Below are 15,366 nucleotides of genomic sequence, written 5' to 3'. Positions count from 1 at the left end.
AGTACACTGCTCCCCTTCTCCTGAAAGAATCTCCATGTTCCAGCTAACTCCTCCAGTGAGTTCTATGAAGATTAAAGAATCATAGAATTGTTTAGATTGGGAAAGGCCCTTAAGATTATCATGTCCAACCATTTGCCAAGGCCACCACTAAACCATGGCACTAAGGGCCTCATCTACATGGTTTGTGAACACTTCCAGGAACAGTGACTCCACCGCTGCCCTGGGCTGCTGTTCCAACGCCTGACCATGCTTCTGAGGAAATAAATTTTTCACAATATCCAGTCTAAGCCTCCTCTGGTGCAGCTTGAGGCTCTTTCCTCTCACCCTATTGCTTGCTACTTGGGAGAAGAGACCAGTGACCTCCTGGCTCCATCCTTCTTTTGGGTAGATGTAGAGTGACGGATGCCCTCTGAGCCTTCCCTTCTCCAGACTAAACCCCCCCCAGTTTACAAAGTTTTGAAAATCTTTTACAAAATATTTTTTTGAATGCAGGGATTACAATAAAAAATAATCTAGGGTTTCCATAATTAAGGCCAGCTTCATAACAGGATATAAAAGCACAGTGATCATTGACAACTTTTTGCAATGCTTTTGTTTATGCTAACAAACATTGGGAACAAGGTGCTATTTCTGGACAGCATCCCATATCTTGTGATCCGGAGAATGCTTGAATGCTCATGCTGACATAAGCACCTATATCTCTTCCCTTCCCCCAACGTATTAGCAGATGTATGATATACTAATGGCACATGCTATTTCCTATATCCTGGACCTTTCGTTACTCAGTATATGTCAACCCAGGACAAACAAATGCCATTGCTTTTTAAATACTTTCCATTTTTATGTGAATACAGAATAGAAGAAAACATAAAATTACTTTCTCTTGAAAGGCACCTTCCAAAAACTAACAGATATGTTCTCACGTATAAAGCAAAGCAATAGAATAATCTAAGTTAGAAAAGAATCACTAAAATCCCCCAAAAAGCTTAGTAATAGTGTATAAAAAACAAACCAACCAAAAAATGCTGGAGAACCTAAAATAACAAACTTTGCCTTTTAGCAAAAAGGTGGTGGTCAAAGAAGTTAACTGTTACTTAGTGTAAAACTATTTAAATTTACAATTCTAATGCTCAGCATTTCTCTTCTTCATGTATTGAGATCCTAATAACTCTATAATGTCAGCATTTAAGCTGCCTGTGACAAAGGTAAATATTTCAAATAAACTAAAATGCTGCACCCTGACAGTTAACAGAGAATGGGTTAAAAAAAATATATTATAGTGCTATCTATTGGAATAGCCTTCAGCATTACAAATATTATAAATAGCAGAAGTGTTTTAAAGTTTTGCATATTTGCAAGAGAAAACTTATCATTCACATCTAGTCTGTTACACCTAAAAACTTAACTAGTAAAGAAACCTTTTCTGAGAAAAAAACAGCTGAAAACATCATTTTGTGTGTACTAATACAGCATTCCCTTTCAGATTGTGCATCTTCCCACAGAAAAAATATTTGGTTATAAATGCATCTTTTTATTTCTGCAACCACCAGTAAGAGCAAATTTTATGTTGAGAAAGTCACTAAAAAGAAAATTATCTACAAATAAAATAATTTATTCAGATTTCCTTGCTTTCTATTTTAATAAATTTCTGTAAATTTGACATTTCTGGCTATCTGTCTTTTTTCAGAAAAACATTTCAGGGTGCTGAATCCAAAGGGTTTGTCAATAAGACAAAAAAAAAAAGATGTTTGGATTTAAGGATGCCATGACTGCTAATTCTCCCAGACAGAGTGATGTATTTGCATTTCAGTGTGTTATACTGAGCATTTCAACCCTGCCTGTAACAGAATAGCTACAAACAGGTAACATATCTGGCTTTTTCAATTTTCAAAGTTACTGACCATGTGGGTTTTTCATCCTCCTTCTGAAGGAGAACCAGCCTCTGCTGGTGCACACATCTGCATGACAGTGATCATACTGATCTATTGCACAAAGATGATCTATTCATTTAATGCTTGTGAAGAAGTCACCTTCCTGTCTTACCTTTATCTGAGTGACACTTCCTTCAAGTTCTGTAGGTGCCTGGAGCTTCCACTTCTTGCCCTCCGAAGCCCGTGTGCCCTGATCAGACCCTGCGGCTTTCCTCCACATAGCTATTCTCCCTTTGTTAGTACCAGCTGCCAAGAGACCTGCCATTCACAAACCTTTTAGCCATTTCGTACATTAAACTTCCAAAAAACAAACCCGCATTATAGGAAGCAGCAAGCAGCCTAGCTCTGCTTATAAAGTACTGAGAAGCCGCCTTTTTCTAGCAGCATCTATTTCTTTGCCTTACTGCAAACCAGCATCTTAGTCCCGAACTGGAGACAAAATGGGAGAAGTTTCACAAGGCAAGGCCCATTTTCTAAGCTACCAGCTGAAGTTATCTTTTAAATATATCAGATTTAATTTTAATGATTTATTTTTGAATAGTTGGTTTTGTAGGCTCCATTTTGTAGGTCATCATTGAAAACCATTCTAGCAGACACAAGCTATGCCTACACTGGCAAACAAGGTGATGCACAGAAGTAGCTCTGTAGAAAACATCAGTCTGAAGGACCTGACATTCATGCCATACATGTTTGGTGAGTTCCGCTTCACATTAGCTCTAGTGTGGGCTTCTAGACTGAATGACCACAACATACTGGAGTGCATTAGGTGGACCACAGGAGTACCTGGACCAGTTCAGTGTCATCACAGGGAATTCAGCTTGTGTGCCAGGAGATAACTCTGCACTGAGACACTGAGTATCAAATGATCTCATTGTACCTTCAAAAGCGCACTCCTGATCTGAACTAAAACATTTCTACATCACATGCTGTTTCCGAAACCCTCAGTAACAAGATGAACATACTGCATTGAATGCAGGGCACTGAAGACAAGGTTTAGGATCCAGAGATCACAGCTGACATGTTATTTCTCACCTTTAGCACTGCAGTAAGAAACACAGTTAATACATTCTCCTCCCTCAAAGCCAAATTGCACATCTGGAGAGAGCACATAGTTCTCGTCTCGGTCCAAATCCCAGAACCTAAGAACAAAACAAGACTGTTAACAATGCTTTTCCTTACAGGTGTCTTGCTAAACACAATCAATAATGGGATGCTGTAGATGGCATTAATTTGCTACTTCCATAATGCCCAGATCATTCAATCTTTAAAATTAAATTGCCAACAGCTGCCTCTGGAATGTGAATTTCTTAACAATCTCCCTCCTTTCCCTTTGACTTTTTAACCTGCAGCATGTTTTGTGATATTTTCCTATGAAGAAAGAAGTAAGAAGCAAACCAAACTTCAAGAAAAATAGAATAGAAAAGAAGTGAGGTCTAGTTCTAATTTTCCTTCTCCCTACTTACACCTCTTTCTCTATTTTAAGAATATTCCTTGGTTAACCATTAACCCTTCAGACTACTTAAATCCTTTAGGTTTATTTTCTAGCACTGAATATTGTCATCAAACATATTTCTTCTTGATACTTGGTCTTTATCACAATCTCACAAAATTAACAGATGATTTTGTCTGATAGCAGCTGATAGAGGCTCAAGAAAGTGAACTACTGAACACCCCAACCCCCCAACAAAAGTTAGAAGAAACAGGTAGAACAAGTCTTAGTAAAGACAGGGAAGAAGAAGATTTAGGGGGTTGTTCTGTGTTTTGTTGGTTTGTTTTTTTTTAAGATGAAACACTATAAAATCTACAGAACAAACACAGTAACACAGAAGCACGGCAAACTAACTTACTTAGTTTAAATCATTAGGTATAGAAGTAACAAATTCTTGTCTTATATTACAGCAACACAAACACATTCTTAAAAGCAAGCACTTTTTTTCCTGTTGCTGATGCTGTGACTATCCTAAGAATCCTAAGATAGTAACAATGGGAAGAACAGCAAAGTCATTATCTTTCTCATGCAAGAACACAAATGGTTGTATTTTCAGAAGAAATCAGTAACAGTGCTTGAGAAAGATAGATTTGGGTAGTACTCCCTGACAAAATGAAGTAACTAGAGAGGAAGATATACAGAATTATATTTTGTCTGCAAGGACACAGATTTTTCATTTCATTTATTTACTTTGAGAAACAAAATGAGAAGATATTGGAAGTTTTTCTTTACTGGTAAAAAACCAAAGAAAACCAAAAATAAACAAAAAACAAACCCACAAAGCAGTTCAATAAAAATACTCAGTGCATTGCAGACCACAAACCTTTTAGATGGCACTTCTAATGGGCAGCCAGAACAGTTTTAAAACAGGATTCTTACCTGATGACTGTCTCACCTAGTGCTGTAACAATAAGGCTGTGGTCTATCAAAATTATGTCTGCAGAATGACCTGTCTTCCCACTCAACTTCACCTGCCAACCATAAGCAAATAAATAAATTTACAGAAAGCAGGAGAAACACTCTGAAAGAGAGTAAGCAGCTGAATTGCCTAGCTTGGCTAAAAAGTTAAAATACAAAGAATAACTACAGCTGTTAGTTCAGGCAGACCAACAGTTCCTCTTAGGCAGTGATCACCACTAAATGCATCAATTATATGATGTATAAATTTAATAAAAGAAACCTCACAGTGGGTTAATGAAGTAGGTAAGGAGCAGGGATTTTTCTGTTGTACTACATTTTCTCTTAGGCCTTTATAAAGATTGCCTTAAAATATGAAGCACCAAATCTTATTTCTAGTCAAAAATAAGTAGTGATTTATAAGAAGTGGACACTCCTGAAATACAGAAGTCCCCAGTCTTCTCCATCTGAGATGAAAAGAAAAAAAAAGTCTTAGAAGGGTGAAGATTTGACTGCCATCTCCCCAAGCAGTATTCTCTAACAGTACAGTGTTTTATTTGAGCCAAGGTGATTACAAGTTCTGGATGAGGTCAGTTTGGTTTTTATCCCTACGCAATAATTTTTGGGTCACTACAGTATTATTTGTGATTCTGTGAATTGCAGGTTGCAACTTTTTAAAAGCCTCCTTGCCTTTGCAGCTATGAAGAACCCTTCAACAATGTGAGAACTAAACCATCTGCCAGATTTGCAAAGGCAGTATCACCAAGAGAAGATGCTACTTCTACTGATCTGAAAGGCAAAACACCTCTGAGCAACTGATGATAATAAAACCAAGGACACAGATTATCAACTATTTATCCAAATTTAACGAATATTTGATTATACTGGAATTTTAAATTCTTCTCTAATTCATTTAGACAAGGTAAATGCAGTGCAAAAGGATTAACATAGGGTCAGAACAAAAAAAAAACAAGAAAAAACAGGAAGGCAAGACGAAAACTACCTTCCCAAGTTCAGTAACACATCGCTCTCTTCCACTTTTAATGTGGATACAAATGAGGCTGTATTTGCTCATCAAGGTATCATCCAAGAAATAAAAATGAGAGTTGATTCATTTCTAAGGAAAAAGTAATAATCAAAAAACCCTAACAAACACAAAGATGAAACATTGCAACTTTTCCCTGCAGTCTCTTACCTTCATGAGCTCTTCTGCCTCTCCCTCAGGAGTAATTGCATGCAAGGACAATTGCAGGTTCTCTGTTATCACTACTAAAACCTCTCTTTCCTCCATGAACAGAAGTTTTTGGACCAGACTGTCTGTGGACAATACATGCCTTGTCTTTCCTTTCTCATTCACATAATGCACAGAACCTGCAGTATATGTAAACGAGGTATAGCTTTTAGTCAGCAGTTTTTAGCTACAAAACTCAAAGTTGCTGCTTCCTACCTTAAAATATTCCACAAGTGCTGAAAAGGTAAAAATAATCATCATTCTCTTGCCTGGTTCACCAGAGCAATAATCCGAAACTTACTCACTTTTTTCCTGTCTAGGAAATCCAGAGGGGAGTCACTTAAATAATTTTAAACTACAAGTAAACTTTCTGCATACATGTGCACAAATGATGGCTTCTGAAATCTTAATTGCTTAGAAACACTCCAACACTACACCACACACACTAAATACATCTTTCCTACATTAATTTCACATGCAAATGGAATAGTGTCATTCTAAGAGCACTGACAACAGTACTGGGTGACTTGGCAACTACAGCTCGTATCAACATTTTAAAAGCCATTAAGCTTTTGCTAAATTCTAATACTGTGTAAATCATGCACAGGTCTACCCAGCGGAAAAAAACCTTGAACTAACACAGAGTTTACAAATGGCATTACAGAAATCACCCAAACAAATTATCAAAATTTGATAGATCTTTTGCCCCACACACATAATTTCTTAGCAAATCATGGTATTGCATAAATGTAATATTTTATATTACATAAATATAATATTTCAAACCAGTGCAAATCAAAAAACCTTATGAAATGAACCAATATTTTCCAAAAAAGGCTGAAGTAGAAAACACAAATGCTTAAGAATGAACATTAAGGATCCATGCTAAAATGTTGCACACAAGAGGCAATATGATGTATCTAATAAAAAGAATGTTTTTCCAAAACTCTTACAATATATTACCATCCTCCACGTTCCACATATTTAAATAAAAAAATTTAAACTCCTCTCCCACCTCTTTCCACACTGCTTCATTTCCTCCCTGAAATAAAACACTGAACATGTAGCTTCTCTCTTGTCGATGGTTTGGGCTGGGAGGGACCTTAAAGCTCGTCCACTTTCAACCCCTGCCATGGGCAGGACACCCTCCACTAGACCCCGTTGCTCCAAGCCCATCCAACCTGGCCTTGAATGCTGCCAGGGATGGGGCAGCCACAGCTTCTCTGGGCAACCTGTGCCAGCACCTCAGCACCCTCACAGGGAAGAACTTCTGCCTAAGAGCTCATCTCAATCTTCCCTCTGTCAGATTAAAGCCATTCCCCTTTGTTCTGTCCCTACAGGCCCTTGTCAAAAGCCCCTCTCCAGGTTTCTTGTAGTCCCTTTAGGCACTGGAAGCTGCTCTGAGGTTTCCCTGGAGCCTTCTCTTCTCCAGACTGAACCAGCCCAGCTCTCTCAGTTTTTCTCCAGAGCAGAGCTGCTCCAGCGCTTGCAGCATCTCCATGGCCTCCTCTGGACTTGCTCCAACAGCTCCATCTCCCTCTTGTGTTGTTGCCGCAGAGCTGGATGCAGGACTGCAGGGGGGGTCTCCTCAGAGTGCAGCAGAGAGGGCGAATCCCCTCCCTCGACCTGCAGCTCATGCTCTGGGGAGGCAGCCCAGCACACAGTGGATTCTGGGCTCAAGCACACAATGAAGTCGGGTCACTGGAGCTTCTCATCCACCAGTACATTCAATTTCTTCTCCACAGGACTGCTTTAATTCCCCAGCCTCTACTTGGGATTGTTGGAATAGTTTTTAATTTTCTAACACACAGCTATCTGTTTAATGTAGTAATACTCAGCAGTAACTGATTATCTATTGAATCGCAGTTTTATGTGATCTTTTACAAGAAGCAGTGATTTTATTTGCCATTTGAAATTGTTTCGTAAGTTAAATTAACCTTCTGTACTTGGATATTACCATACAAAGTATCAGGAATCACACAGATAATGCTAACCACTATTTTGAAGCTACTTAGGCAGGTAGGGAGAAGGTTATAGCTTTCTGAGTAACTTTAAGGAAGTCTTCACACTATATCATACAAGAAACTGATCTCAAAAGTTAACAAATCTGAGCTAATTAAGTAGAGCAAATAACTCTGACATTCAGAAGACAAAAAGCAGCAAAAAGTGTATGCTGCTTAGGAAATAAAAAGGGGACCAAAGAAAATTACTACTCACATAAAACATTGTTTTCAACAAACAAAGGTGCATTCAGTAAAAATATCAGGATGATTTCCACTGTTCTAGTTATGTCCCAAAACCTGTACCAACCATCTCAGGTGCTCGGTAATGAAGATGATTCTTTATGCTCATGGAAAGTGTTATGAAACAACCTCCAAAATTGTTATCAGTTCAGGGATCCTCTCTTCAGAAAAGCATCTCATGCAACACATTACCTGAACTGCAACTACTGTTTTACTGCGACAATCAGTGTTTTGGAAGCACCAAAACATATCTAAATACTTGCAACTTAGAGGGTTTAATTTTGCTCTGAGCTTTTTTGAGGCGCTTCATTGTTTAGTTTTGCTTTAAAAGATGTTTTATTGACATTAGTCAAATCTCTTTTGAGATTTTTAAAAGCATGTAATAAAAGTCTTTTTTGTTTGTTTTTATTAAACAAGTTTGAGCTGAGAATCTGTACCTTGGAGGGAATTTACATGTCAGCTTTACACCCTACAAAAACATTAACTGATCCTGGAGTTATGAAAGATGATTAACCAGACTGAGAACGGGGTCCAACATACATATGCCCAAATCAACCTCGGCAGTGAGGCTGCTCTGAAGAAGGTCAGTGTCATCTAACTGGAAAGTTTGCACAGGAGGCCCAAGAACCAGGCCGTGAAGGACAGCCCTTTGCAGGATGCAGAGTCTGTCCCTAGATGGAGCTGTGTGCCACCACAACGGTTGCGGTCAAAGTGACGGGCACAGCCAGGCATTTTCTCTCTTTGCAAGCTTAAGTACCCTGTACCCCTTTTTCATTTAAATGGTTAATACCTAGAAAGAGGCTTGTACCTCACGAATCCAATGAAGGTACAGCCTAATGTCTGTAGCAAAGCAGGACAACCTCACCCCTGAAATCATTCAGAAGCTATTCTGGTGTAAATGCTGGGTCTCATTCTTGAAAATGTAAACACCGAATCAAACTGTAACAGAACTGCAGAAACAGCATAACTTAAACGTTTTTTAGAGTAGTTAACACTTGAATCGAGAGGATTACATACTCTAATCATCTACTAGGCACATACTCATTACAATACTTGTCACACACATTCTGGTTTGGGTTCAAAGAGTTGGCAGGTTAGAGAAAAGGAAGGCATAATGAGAACAACTGGGGTAGGATGCAAACGAGCTCAGAGCAAACTAGTAACCTGAACAGTAAAAGGACAAGACAAATGCCAGGGAAGAAAAAGTATTAGGAAGAAAGCTAACAAAACAGATACTCAGATTATTTTGCTCCCTTAGACTGAAGCATCATTTCCAGGCATGAGAAAAAAATGAAAAAGTAAAGTAGTAATTTCTTTTCAAAGGTATGTTCTAGCAGCATTTGCCTATTTCTAGAAAACACCACAACACATGCATTGTTTGAAGCTTTGCACAAAATGCTGACAAGCTCTAATTTTATTTATACTTAGAGATCACTTTTCTTCAGGAACATGAGTAATCCAATACCTATGGTGTCCTTTTGGAAAGGACTCATCATGAAGATGCTAAGATGTTAAATTTAGTAATTTCTTCTTATGAATATTCTTCAACTCCTGTGAATACTCTTTTGGATAGATGGATATGATGGATATATAGGCATATTCTAGATCTTGGACATATGGAAACAGGACTATTGTGCAGTAGGCTATTTTGAAGCATTAAGAGAACAAATTTCCAGCAGACTGGAGAAGTAGTTTTGCTCTTACCATCTGACAAGGCAATAAAGAAGGACAGTCCTTCCTGGAGTCCCATTTTCAGAGGTGCTCCTGCTCCAGCTTTTCTCCAGTTAAACATATCCAAAGCCTTCTCATCACCACTCACAGCTGCTTTTGCCAGCTGTACAAAGTCCCTGCAAACAGATACTTGATTTCCATTTTCTTACATGACAGAATACTTTCCATCTCAAAGAATGAATGAGTAATTAATAAAACATATTGTAAAGAGAGAATAAGGATGTTTCATACACTGATTGGAAAAAGAAAAAATACTCAGAAAGGTACAAAGCAAAACTTTTATACTAATTTTCATTTGAATTGTTTCACCTTTTTTTTTCCACAAGCATCCTTATTTTTACAGGGATATGAAACAGAAGTGGTGCAGACAAGAAAAAATACATTTTTCTATGGAGCTGTTTCCTATTTCTTGCTTGGAGAGGAAATAAATAATATTATTTAAGAAGTGACTTTAAAATTAATTATTCTTGCCAAAGATTTAATGGATAATTGTGTTTCAATGTGCTTTCTGCTTTTCACGATCAGTGACAGTTTTAATCAGAAGAACTAAAGGAAGAGAAGACAACAGCAAAAGAGAGAAAGGCATGAACAAAAGGAAGATCTGTTCCTGCATACAAGACACAAATAGCTAACTACTAGAGAAGGAGAAGAACCTGAAAATAAATGACAGTCAGGAGAAGAACGTTTTATATATATATTTATACAAAGGTTTGTCTGACTTACTCGCCTGGAGGGGGTGGTCGGAAGACGTAATGACACAGAGATTTTCCATACTCCTGTTTCAGCAGGGAAGGACCATGTACTCTTCCTCGCTGGTCCATTCTCCAGAGAACCAAGATGCCGTCCTAGAAAAAGACAACAATTAATTCATTACACTTTGTAAACAAATGAGAATCCAGATTCCAGCTACCCAGTGCACATACAAACCAACATTTTATTGACAGGTTACACCTTTACTCTCATTTAGTTGACACATCTCCTACTTAAAACTAAGCCACAAAGAATAAAAAATACCTTTAACATTATATTATTTGTTTATTTAAAATCAAGTTATATCAAAAAAGCTAGTTGGTTATACCCATTCTTAATAAAACAACACAGCCAGAACAATTAAATGAAACAGCCTTGGTTTTCCTCTGTAAGCAGCATATGCAAATATTTGTTTAGGTAACTGTCTTCCCACTTTTCCTTTGCAAGTAATCTGATTGCTAAAACAAAATATATTGAGAGAAAGGGTAGTAAAGCATAAGATTTGCATCCCTAAGTGCGTATAATACTGAGAGAGATGAGCATGGGTGTATGACCATACACATGTGAAGTCACAGGATGCAGATAACCAAAGGGAAGAATTTCAGAATTTCTGGAGCTTCCAGTTCTTTCAGAGTAGACATTAAAGTACAACAAGAATTAATTTTTAGAAACAGAACTCAGCAACCAGAAAAATCATGGATGCCAAAGAAAGGGAGATAGGTTAGCTAAGTGACTCAACAGCAGGCAATAGAAGCTGGTGCTCAGAGCCTGGCACATGTTCTGAGCACTCATTTTGCAGGTCCAGATCAGAGCACCAAACCTCTGGTGACTGGAGAGAATGGAGAACGCAGAGAAGCAAAAAGACAGTTCACCATGACATTCAGAGGAACCATTCCAAAAGTGATTTATGTTACAGCCTCACAGCTGCAATTTTAAGATAATTATTTATCTTGCTATTGTGTTAGTGCTTAGGGAATTAGTGCTTAGGAAATTGCTTTTTGGAGGCCCTCTGTGCAAGCATTTCCTGAAAAAAGCAGTAACAATTTGCACCATCAAGTTCAATCTCATTTTATTTCATTAAGATAGGTAACAGTAAAGAGGTATTATAATTTGTTCTATTTTTCTTTATTGTTTTCAGTATAGTCCTTCTAGAAGTGAAGCACTAGTAGCAGTGGTACACTCTAAGCACTCTTCGTCATCCTAACTAGAAGCCACATGAGGTGCAGCTGAGGCCTTCCAAGGTAACATTTCCTTTGCCTAAGAATCAAATCCTAATTTCTTTTCAGCAGTGAGATGATAATATTTATACCACTCAAAACTTTTTATTAAGTGCAGTGCTGTTTCTTACAATTTAAAGAATGTCCATTCAGAAAAAAACAGTGGCTCATAGTGGTAGGTGACTCTACTTTGAAAGGCACAGAGGTACCCATCTGTTGGCCTGACCCGATCTCAGGGGAGGTGTGTTGTCTACCAGGGGCTCAAATCAGGGACGCTGCTGAGAGGCTGCCTGGTCTAGTAAGCCCTCCTGACTATTACTCACTTCTAGTGGTCCATGTGGGTGCTGGTGATATAGACAGCAGTAGCCTGGAAAGCATCAAGGACTATAGAACCCTGGGAAAGGTGGTTAGGGGCTCTGAAAGTTCATGGCCTGTTGGCTCCTCCTCTCACTTTTCCCTCAGCTTTAAATGTCACCAAATTCCAGGGACCCCAGCTAAGAACACCTGCACCATTTATAAGCTGGAGGAAAAGCCTGTAGCTTTATAAAACTGCTGTCACCCATCTGCCTCCTGTGTATTAATTCCTGTCCTCACTTGCCTCTTCTGTATCTCTGCAATTCCTGTGCTGCTCTTCACCTCTGTAGCTTTTCCTCTCCCATTCCTTCTCCAGCCCTCTACCACAATGCTCTGCCAGGGCACACTGGGGGCTTGCAAGCTCCCTCACACATAGAGACTGGCAGTGGCCTGAGGTGTGCCTGGGTACCTTGGGAAAGGCCACTGCAGGAGAGTAAAGCCCCGCAGCAGCATGGTGGGAACAGAAATGGAATCATGTCCCAGATCCGTGCTGGAATGAGGACAAGTGCCTAGCTCCAACAGAGCTACCTAGAGCAACTCTGGTAAATGGGGGCATCATCTATTCCATCTGTCCCCTGGGGGTGCCTGCTGGGGCTTGGGTGTGAGAGCTCTCATAGAAGACACATAGCCACTGGAGGTGGTGGCACAGAGATATGGCTTGGCAGCCATGCCTAGCCATCTCTCATATCTTGGCCTGCATCCAAAGGAGCACGGCCAGCAGGTCAAGCGAGGTGATGCTGCCCCTCTATTCTGCCCTGATGAGCCCCCACCTGGAGTAGTGCATCCAGCTCTGGAGTCCTCAGTACAGGAAAGACATGAATCTGTTGGAAAGTGTCCAGAGAAGAGCCACAAAGTGATCAGACGGATGGAGCACCTCTCCTCTGAGGAAGGGTTGATAGAATTGGGTCTTTTAACCTTGAAGTTCTTAAAAGAGGCCCATAAGAAAAATGGGGAGACACTTTTGAGCAGGACCTGTTGTGACAAGATGAGGGCTGATGGTTTTAAACTAGAAGAGGGAATAGGCTGAATAAGAAAGTTTTTACAACGAGGGTGGTAAAACACTGGCACAGGTTGCCCCAGGAAGTGGTGGATGCACCATCCTTGAAGACATTCAAGGTCGGGCTGGATGTGGTTCTGGGCAACCTGATCTAGATGAAGATGTCCCTGCTCATTGCAGGCAGATTGCACTACATGAGCCATTCCATGATTCTGATTCTGTGACCTTCCTTCCATTCCATTCTAGATGTCCCATCCGGTATCTAGATTAGCCTAGCTGCAAACTCAATTCTGAGTTTAAAGCACTTGAGATTGGGAATAAAGAAGCTCGCTATCTCTTCTGAGTGTGACAGGTTATAGAAAAGATGCCGAACTGGTCTGTTTTCAAATGGTATTTTTTCAAAAGGACAAAGAACATTGACCTCACCCTCTATGAGTTCATTCCAACTTGAGATATTATGTGATTCTGTCCTATATCTTCCCAGTCATTCTTAACAACCCAAAGCTTTAGCTTCTTGTTATTTACCTTCTTAATAGACTTTCACTATAGAAAGCTCTCAGATCCTTAGGTTCCTTTTGTGTGACTGAAACCTGGAAGTCATCCATGTTATTTGTTACTTAGAACACAAGAGCTTCTGATTTTCCAACTTTAAGGCGTTATTTCAAGATAATTTTCTTGCAACTCAGGATTTATGATGACTCGATATTCTCAGCTGAGCACTTGCAGTTACGAAGTCCCAGTGAAGATCAAACAGAAACCAAATCAGGGCCCAAATATTGATCTTCTTTCTAAGCCTATACCTCTAATATGAGCAGGATATGATCCCAGCAGTACACACCTAATGGAAACTTCCTGAATATCAACCTTCATGGGAAATACTTTAAAATTACAAGCTATTGTTTTTACACAGGAAATGAAGCATAGCCGCACACCAGACCATGGCAGAACACTGAGTGGGCCACACAAGGGATGGGCAGAGGGATCATCTTAGAACTAGGCATTTTGCAATACTATTAGAACTATCTTAGAACTAGCTATTTTGCAATAATGAACTTTGCTGGGTTCAGCTGTGCTGCTCTTCCATCTGTTGAGTTTAGTAGTTCCAACTACAGCAATTGAAACTACATAAAATTGAAGACCATTCATGCCAACAGATGCACTGGCTTTGTTTTGTCATGTTAAGGTACTCGTTTAAAACCACTGCTTATTTGCCGTTAATACTCTCATCAGAGGAGCAGTTAGGATAAGTCAATAAAATGTTATATTTGCCTGTAAGAACAGCTATATCTGTTTTAAGATGACTTCATTACTGTGATCTTACACCAATTAAATCTGAAAAAGAAGTTTGCTTATAAATATAGGGTTAATGTAAGCTGTGGCTACATTAATGTGTTATCTCCATATAAATAAGGCCTCAGCTACCCCATCCATTAAGTAGCCTAAACCCTTATCTACTGCTCAGCATATACTGAGATTAGATATGCTTTTATTTAAAGATAAATGGATAAAACAGCAATAAGTACTGTAGAAAAAGTTAAAACGTTGGGATTTTATTTTACTCCCTAACAGTTTATATTTGTACCTAAAGTAAGGAAATCTATCTCCGCCACAACTATCCCTTCTCGTAACAATCCATTCCATAATCCATGGACTCTTCATTAGGGACTGTAGTGATAGGACAAGGGGTAACAGGTTCAAACTTAAACAGAAGTTTAGGTTAGATATAAGGAAGAAATGCTTTACTGTGAGGGTGGTGAGGCACTGGAATGAGTTGCCCAAGGAAGCTGTAAATGCTCTATCCCAGGCAGTGTTCAAGGCCAGGTTGGAGAGACTCTTGGGTGACATGATTTAGTGTGTATTGCCCCTGCCCATGGCAGGGGGGTTGGAACTAAATGATCTTAAGATCCTTTCCAACCCTAGCAATTCTATGATTCTAACCCCTTCCCATCCCAGGGTTTGCAACACTGCGTTCAAACACAGATTTGGAATTTCAGTCACTCACCTTGTCACCAGACACAAGGCGGGTACCATTTGTGCTCCAGTTCAGGACTGTGATGGTGGCATTATGATGTGGTGGCACAGCATGGTGCTCCTTGTCTTGTTTGTTAAGTATCATGACTTCTCCCGTCTCCCAGCCTGCTGCGAGAATGGGTCTGGAAGGATGCCAGGAAAGTGATGTGACCTGAAAGCTTCTCTCAACATGTGTATCAGACACATGTTCTCCCTGCAAATGAAAATAAAGTGCAAGCTCAGTGCAGTGGAAACTCAGTACGAGGGTCCTGCTAAACCTTCAGATTCACTTCCCAGTCAACAAGATATTTTTCTATGATAAGGGACTGGCATGTAATAGAGCCTTCTGAAAGAGATATGAAGTGGCTACACAAATTCTCTTTGCAGCTATTTCACATGCATAAAATTGTGCTACAATATGTAGTACATCCACTTGAAAACCGTTAATGAAAACACAGCAGTGTTAAGTGATGGCCTCCCTCTGCTTTTCCAGGCTGTTCTTCCGTCGCAGCACCC

At 39.5% G+C, this 15,366-nt stretch overlaps 1 protein-coding gene across 3 annotated transcripts in view; it reads right to left on the bottom strand.

The window, feature by feature from the left end:
• IFT140 (intraflagellar transport 140) overlaps positions 1–15,366 on the bottom strand; it is a 77,460-nt gene that overhangs the window by 58,297 nt on the left and 3,797 nt on the right. For all 3 annotated transcript variants that reach the window (XM_061473786.1, XM_061473788.1, XM_061473787.1), the window contains exons 3-9: positions 14,843–15,064; positions 10,246–10,367; positions 9,496–9,638; positions 5,513–5,688; positions 4,300–4,391; positions 2,964–3,070; positions 2,044–2,189 (exon numbers count right to left, since the gene is read on the bottom strand). In XM_061473786.1, coding sequence (XP_061329770.1) covers positions 2,044–2,189; positions 2,964–3,070; positions 4,300–4,391; positions 5,513–5,688; positions 9,496–9,638; positions 10,246–10,367; positions 14,843–15,064 — 1,008 coding nt within the window. The remainder of the gene's footprint in view (positions 1–2,043; positions 2,190–2,963; positions 3,071–4,299; positions 4,392–5,512; positions 5,689–9,495; positions 9,639–10,245; positions 10,368–14,842; positions 15,065–15,366) is intronic.

Source organism: Pezoporus flaviventris, unplaced genomic scaffold (genome assembly GCF_033815535.1).
Source record: "Pezoporus flaviventris isolate CSIRO_AGI_PZ_B2104156 unplaced genomic scaffold, CSIRO_AGI_Pfla_v1 ptg000078l, whole genome shotgun sequence".
NCBI lineage: Eukaryota > Metazoa > Chordata > Aves > Psittaciformes > Psittacidae > Pezoporus > Pezoporus flaviventris.
This window is presented reverse-complemented; position numbering and strand designations above follow the sequence as displayed.